Here is a 6,324-nt window from a genome sequence, read left to right on the forward strand (position 1 = left end):
TGTAAACCAAAATACAACAGCGAAAAAGAAAAACTTCCACACACAGGGGGTCGCAAAACCTTATATACCAAGCATCGAAGCGCAAAAAAAAAAAAAATAGTGCGTATTTTAAACATACACACGGCATATTAAATGTGATTGAATTAGGCAACTTGGGGCATGTTCCCGGCGCCATACATTTACGTCTTGGACCTTCGACGAGTTAACGGCTATTGGTTATAAAGATGTGCAGATGCCGTACCGATAAAAAAATCCTCATCAAGGCAAAGCACTTGGAAGTGCGCCGCGAGTAACACTATATGGCGGCGCCAGCGGGGTTGTCTCCACCCTGGACGGCGGCGCTGGGCATCGAGCCACCCTAAGTGGTGCTGGAAACACTGGAGGCTGGGCGCGCGGCGCGCGGAAAACAGTGGCGCAACTCTGGCTCCCTGAAGGGAGCCTATACAGTTACTCTAGTGCGTGTCTGCGGCCGATGCCTCTGGCGGCGGCTTGGTAGGTACCGACGAGAGAATTATAGTTGCTTCCGAAAGACAGAAGCGAGAGCTAAGGAAGCTGCAACCAAGCGTTGCTGAACAGAACATCCCGAGTTTAGATTGAGGGAAAGCGAGAGTTCGCGTAGGCAAAGAAATGAAGATCCGGAAGCTTGTGAACGTGGCCGGTTGAACTCATCGCGAAGAAATCCTGAGCGCCAGGAAACTAATAGTAAATTCCACTGGCGGATCTGGAGCAAGTTTTTTTGCTCCGCGGCCGAGAATTTGAATTCCACTGGCGGATCCAGAGCAAGATCGCATGTTCCACTGGGCGATTTGGGGCAACTTCTTCCACGACGGAGCGCTCCGCGTTGATCCGTCTTATAGAGCCGGATTTCGCCGGAACTCCAGCGACTAGGCGCCGTCACTTCCGGAACAATCGGGTACGTCGGTTGCTTGCAGCGCTTTTTCAAGCGCTGTCTGGTAACCCTGTGGCGTTGTTTACAGTTCTGAAATGGCGTCGTTCGACCCTGCCGGATTGCTCGTTGCTTTGAGCGACAGCGACAGTTCGCACAGTTCCTCTTCAGAAAACAGCAGCAGCAGCGATGAGGATGAGTCGTACGTACTGTACGAAATTTTATTTAATGAAATGTTTGCAGAGCCTCCGCACAAACGCCCCAAAATCGTCGGCTACGTCTAAGAAGTCGTACACGTGTACTCGGAGGAGGAGGTATGTATGCCTGTGCACATTGCACACGCGTGTTTCTTTTCTTTTTTTTTTTTTTTTTTTAATGGCAAGATGATCCGGCATTCTCAGAACAGCCAAGTTTTGGTTTCCATAGTTTCGCAGGAACTTCAGGGTCTCTAGGTCCGTTGCAGCCGACCTGTACAACGGCTTTACTGCCTCTAGGATGTGCCCTCGTTGCGACAATGGGGGTTCGTCTGCCAAAACAGCCGAGGAGCACGTCCTGGCGTTCTTGTGGTGAGCTTTGGCAACGTGTCCTTACGCAACTGCAATCTTTACCTCCCTACTTCCCCCACCCCCCCTCGTCGTATGAAATTTGAATGTGTGAATTAGACAGACGCAGTTTACCATTCCTTGAAAGAAAAAAAATGGGGAACGATCTTTCGAAAGCGATGCAGCTCGAAACTTCGACATTTTCTGAAATAAGCTGTGCTTCAGAATGTGTATGTTGCCATAGTGTAACATTATCTGTATTTGCTGTTTCCTGGTTCTGCTTTTGAACGATAGCGAGGTGTAAGAATTAACGCTGTCTTAAGGTGCTCGAAAGTATCTAATGAGTAAGCTTTTGCGTTATCTTGAGTTCTAATAGTGTTTTGTAATTTGCTTGGGGTCAGAACTGAGGGCTGAGGTTAGTAGAACTCGTTGCTGGCCTAGTGTGTCACTTTGTTTCAGCTGAAAGGAAGCACAAAAACATATAACCACATGACAGTGTACGGGAAAAAGTGCTTGTCTTCCTTGTGGCTTTCTTGTGATTGCATGCATTTGAACTTCGTTTTTGTCAGCAACGTTTTGTTGTGGTGTTGGATATACTGACTTATTTAAATTTCAAAATGATTAAAGATTGAAATGCCATTTCTCCCAGGTATGCAGCAAATAAAGCTGGCATAAGAGATGTGGCAGGCCGCTTCGGGCTTGGGGAGACAACGACTTTTAGGGTCATTGAACGTGTGATGGAGTATCTCGTGGAATTGGCAAAAACTGAGATAGCCTTCCCGGACGACATCCGGGGCCTGGCCAAAGATTTCGAGCAGGTAAGAATTGGCAAGTAAATTAACTTGTGATATTAGTTTGCACATAGCAGGGAATGTTACTCAGCTAAGACAAAGCTGGAGAAGTATAAAACATGCAAATATAGCGGTGTAGAATACTTCATACAATTGAATTTTGAATTGTTTCATTCCTGTTCTGTCAAAATTGCATCTGCCTTCTGCAAGGTGGTTGCTTTTCAGTTGAATGGTTTATTCTAACTTATCACTTGACTATATAGGAACCATCACAGTCTGATTAAAAGATTGTCTATGAATATTGAAAAAGTACTTAAGTTTAAACATTAACTGCGTGATTACTTTCCTTTATTTGCAGTTGTCTGGAGTGCCGGGCGTCATCGGCTGCATCGATGGCACATACATCAATATTCGCTGTCCTGCCAGGAAGGTGCGGTCAACCTACATTAATCGGCATAATGATATTTCCATGACGCTGCAGCAGTTTGCGACCACGAGAAACGGTTCCTCGACGTTACTGTGGGAAACCCCAGTAAAATGCACGATGCCAAGATATACAGAAATTCTCGGTTGGCAGCAAGGCTCCCTCAGATATGCGCATCGGGTAACTACCATATCCTGGGAGATGCTGCTTACCCGTTGCGGCAGTATCTACTCACTCCATACAGAGATTACGGAAAACTCACAAGTCAACAAAAAAGCTTCAATGCAAGGTTTTCAGCAACAAGAGTGCGCATTGAAAATGCATTTGGAGATTTGAAAGCCCGCTTCCGGCAGCTTTTACACCTCGACTTCTTTGTGGTTGACAAGATCAACGTATTTGTGATATCATGCTGTGTTCTGCATAATCTGTGCATAAAGGCAGGAGTTGAGGATATACCATTTGACCCTGAGGATACTGGTTCAGATTGCACGTGGCAAAGATTGTCACATGACGACAGGGAAAGCTCTGGGCGACAGACAGCCAAGGAAACAGTGTTGCGGCAAATGGGGGAGCAAAAACGGGAAAGTGTTCGACAAAAGATGGGTCTACAGTGAGCTACTTGAAGACCTCCTGCCAAGTTTTAGACATGCAAATGAAGTGCACAGCACACATGTGAAAACGAACTTTTTATTTTGTGTTTTTTGGAGCGGAGGGTGGAGGGAGAGCGCAAGGTTTGTCGGTTTTGAGACAGAGTACGGCTCGTAAGAGTTCCATTTTTTCGCTATGCATCTCTTCTCGCCTCCTGGTGTTTTCGAGTTTCCGCCTCTCTCTTTTCTGTTGCCTAGCAGCTTTCCTTTCTGCTTTGCTTTCTTCAATTTCTTGAATTTTGTCGAGGAAAACCTTCATGTGGTGCGCGCGGCTGGTGCTCTCTCTCTTGCCTTTTTCTTTTTTTTTTTGGTGGTCATCATCTTTCTGTTCACATGATCCAGATAGGCGGGAACTGTTGTCCGTACCTTCACTCTGTGAACTGGCTGGTGAGGGTTGTGATGACGTCTTCTGTGATACCACACCAGCGGAATCACGGACAACTTCCGGCTCTAAGCTGTCATCCAGGTGTCTGATTTTTCGAGCTCATCTTCATACTCCACCAGTTGGGGAGAGTTTCCAGACTGGCTGTTCTGGACACATGCACTTTTCTTTCTTTTGCACACAGTTTTATACCGTGTGTAGCATTGATCACCTGTCCAGATTGAGCCAGTCACATCTTTAATATCCTGTGCAATTTTTGCAAACATGCACTTTTTGTTTTTAAATTTTTTCATTGGGCCTACTTGTGGGAAGTAGTTGGAGTAGCGATCAAGGAGGAGTTTTGTTTCCCCTGGTGTCCAGTCACATGTTGCATCTGGAAAAGTGAAGTAAGAAGCACCAGTTCTGAATGTCACGTTGGTTGTTGTGGCTTTTCAATAAATGTCATTTTTTCAGTATTACCAGTGTATCTTTAAATTGTACTGTACACTACTTTTACAACTCACAGTGCACTTGTCATTATGGGTCCCAGAAGTAAATTCACATGTATTTAAACAACTCTCCCAACAGTGCACATCAAGCAGGCATCATGGGCAATCCGTAAAAAATCTGCGTCATGTAATTTTCTTTGAGCATACTGTTGTCGTACAGTCAGATATTTTGGCACTATTTACTTCAGATAGTCACGACAGCCATACACAAACGACTACTTTTTCCAGCTTTTTACGCGTCCTCACATAGATATGCCTGCATAGACAACTTTAACTCAATAGTGTTCAGTTGCATCGCTTGTGCCTTTACCATAGGTCGGCGCACTCACTCATGAGTGCACTCACACTCATTGCATGGACATGAGTGCGTGTGCGAGTGGGTGCCAGTGAGTGTGAGTGGACGTGAGTGCGGGTCCTGGAAAAATTAGGGTGAGTGAGTGTGAGTGAGTGTTCTCCCACACTGCCGATCTATGGCCTTTACAATCAACAGTCATAAAAAAAGCTGTAAACTCACGTCGTCGTTTCTTGGTCACACTGGGTCCATCTGCGTCTTGCGAAGGACCAGGGCACACAGCATCACCTGCACAGTTTTTAGAAGTTACTGTGCATCCGTGACAGTGCTCACTCGTAATATTTTTTGGCCAATTTTTTCTAGTCTAGCAGACATCACAACAGTACTGTACACCTAAGTCTAGCAGTGATTAAAATGTAGTTGTACATCTACATTGCCGTTTATTGGCCTCGGTGGATCCCTCAATGTGTAGGCAAAGACCAGGTTGTGCAGCTTCACCTGAACAAAGGTAATATCCTATGCAGTACGCCTCCTTTGATATGCAGAAACATAGCTTACACGTGTCCTTGCAACTCGTGTTGCTGTACTCATTTTGGGCATTTGCCGCTCAGTAAAACAGGTGTACGGTGGGGTGACGTCATGCTACACAGAACTTAAAAGCCGACTTACCAGCCTCGGAAGAATGCGCAGGATTCTCGGCTGAATCTGAAATAAATAAACCGTGTTTACATGTGGAACATTCACAAATAACCTGCATTACATTGCAATAGCACGTGCATAAAAAACGTCGCTCAGAATTCTTCCACACAACAAGAACACGCCGCTGCAGATACTAGTTCCGACTATAATAACACTAGCAAATGGGTGCGCTAAAGTACCACCGAATGACCGAACTGAGAGGATGATGTAGCCCAGCGAGTTTTAAAACATCGTTGGTATGGCGCCACGCGCAAGAACCTTTGCAACATCGCCGACAAGCGGAGCGACGTCGCACAAAAAGAAAATTACGCCGGTCAGTCTGAGACGGACTTACGTCGCTGGTAAAGGGGTACCGCTTGTCACAAGAGAATGCTGCACTAGGGAATTCTCCGGCGCGCCCCGAGCACTTAACCATGCCGCGCTTCATGAGCATGTCGCGAATTTGGTTGCAACGCTGCCGGCATTGCAGCTCAGCCATGGTATAGCAATTAAGCGCGGCGGGCTTCATAATCACGCCGTGGTTTTTGGCTCAGCCGTGGTTATGACGTTTTTGCAAAGGAGCGCATTTGACACTTGGTCGCACTGCTATGCGTTGCTACAACAGTAATCATTCCTGTGTACTTACCCTGCGTTGAGCGTTCTGTGTCCTTGGCCACCAAATCCAGCAAAAGGCGCTGAACAGCAGGACTGACCGTAAGAACATCCATCGCGCTGCTGCACGTTGCAATGGCAAGACGCGAAGTGCAGTTGCCGCTGTGCCTAGAACCCCCAACGTGGTCTAATGCGAGATTGGCAACATGGGTAACCGGATGCGTGCGACAACTTCCGCTGCAATCCCTGCCGGAGCGTGTTTATTTTTCACTGGTCGATCGGGATCGGGTCGCTCCGCGGCGGATTTTCTTGCTCCGTCGTGGATTCGGCACACCGCTCCAGATCGCCAGTGGAATTCACTATAAGTGTGTGGTTTGCCAGTACTTTGCTGGGCTTTCCGCAGCTACGCTGGTCTCTGGTGTTTGCAGTTGCAGAGCCACGCATAATTTTGACAGCGAAGCTGTATACCACGCGGTGGTCGGAAAATTTCGTGGTGTAAACACCACACGCCAGGTTAACAATTGAAGGCAAACGGCATATCTTTCGTTGCAATCAGGTATGTAGCTCATATATATATATATA

The 6,324-nt window shown here is 46.7% G+C and overlaps 1 protein-coding gene and 1 pseudogene across 1 annotated transcript; one reads left to right on the top strand and one right to left on the bottom strand.

The window, feature by feature from the left end:
* Positions 1-937: 937 nt before the first annotated feature.
* On the top strand, positions 938-3,340 carry LOC125940271 (putative nuclease HARBI1; annotated as a pseudogene).
* Positions 3,341-3,740: 400 nt separating this feature from the next.
* On the bottom strand, positions 3,741-6,076 carry LOC125939785 (uncharacterized). The gene is made up of 4 exons (XM_049655218.1): positions 5,777-6,076; positions 5,122-5,157; positions 4,675-4,740; positions 3,741-4,045 (listed from the first exon to the last, which is right to left on the bottom strand). The coding sequence occupies exons 1-4, from the start codon at positions 5,856-5,858 to the stop codon at positions 3,741-3,743; spliced, it is 489 nt and encodes a 162-aa protein (XP_049511175.1). The 5' UTR covers positions 5,859-6,076.
* Between the last annotated feature and the right edge of the window lie 248 nt (positions 6,077-6,324).

The sequence above is a fragment of the Dermacentor silvarum genome, chromosome 9 (assembly GCF_013339745.2).
Source record: "Dermacentor silvarum isolate Dsil-2018 chromosome 9, BIME_Dsil_1.4, whole genome shotgun sequence".
NCBI lineage: Eukaryota > Metazoa > Arthropoda > Arachnida > Ixodida > Ixodidae > Dermacentor > Dermacentor silvarum.

What these genes read in the sequence shown, in the direction of transcription:
- LOC125939785 (XM_049655218.1), bottom strand. Translation starts at nt 5,858, where the DNA reads ATGGATGTTCTTACGGTCAGTCCTGCTGTTCAGCGCCTTTTGCTGGAT. An exon ending in TGCGCATTCTTCCGAGGCTG is followed by an intron (nt 4,741 to 5,121) that starts GTAAGTCGGCTT and finishes AAAACTGTGCAG; the next exon opens with GTGATGCTGTGTGCCCTGGT. An exon ending in TGTGACCAAGAAACGACGAC is followed by an intron (nt 4,046 to 4,674) that starts GTGAGTTTACAG and finishes TCACTTTTCCAG; the next exon opens with ATGCAACATGTGACTGGACA.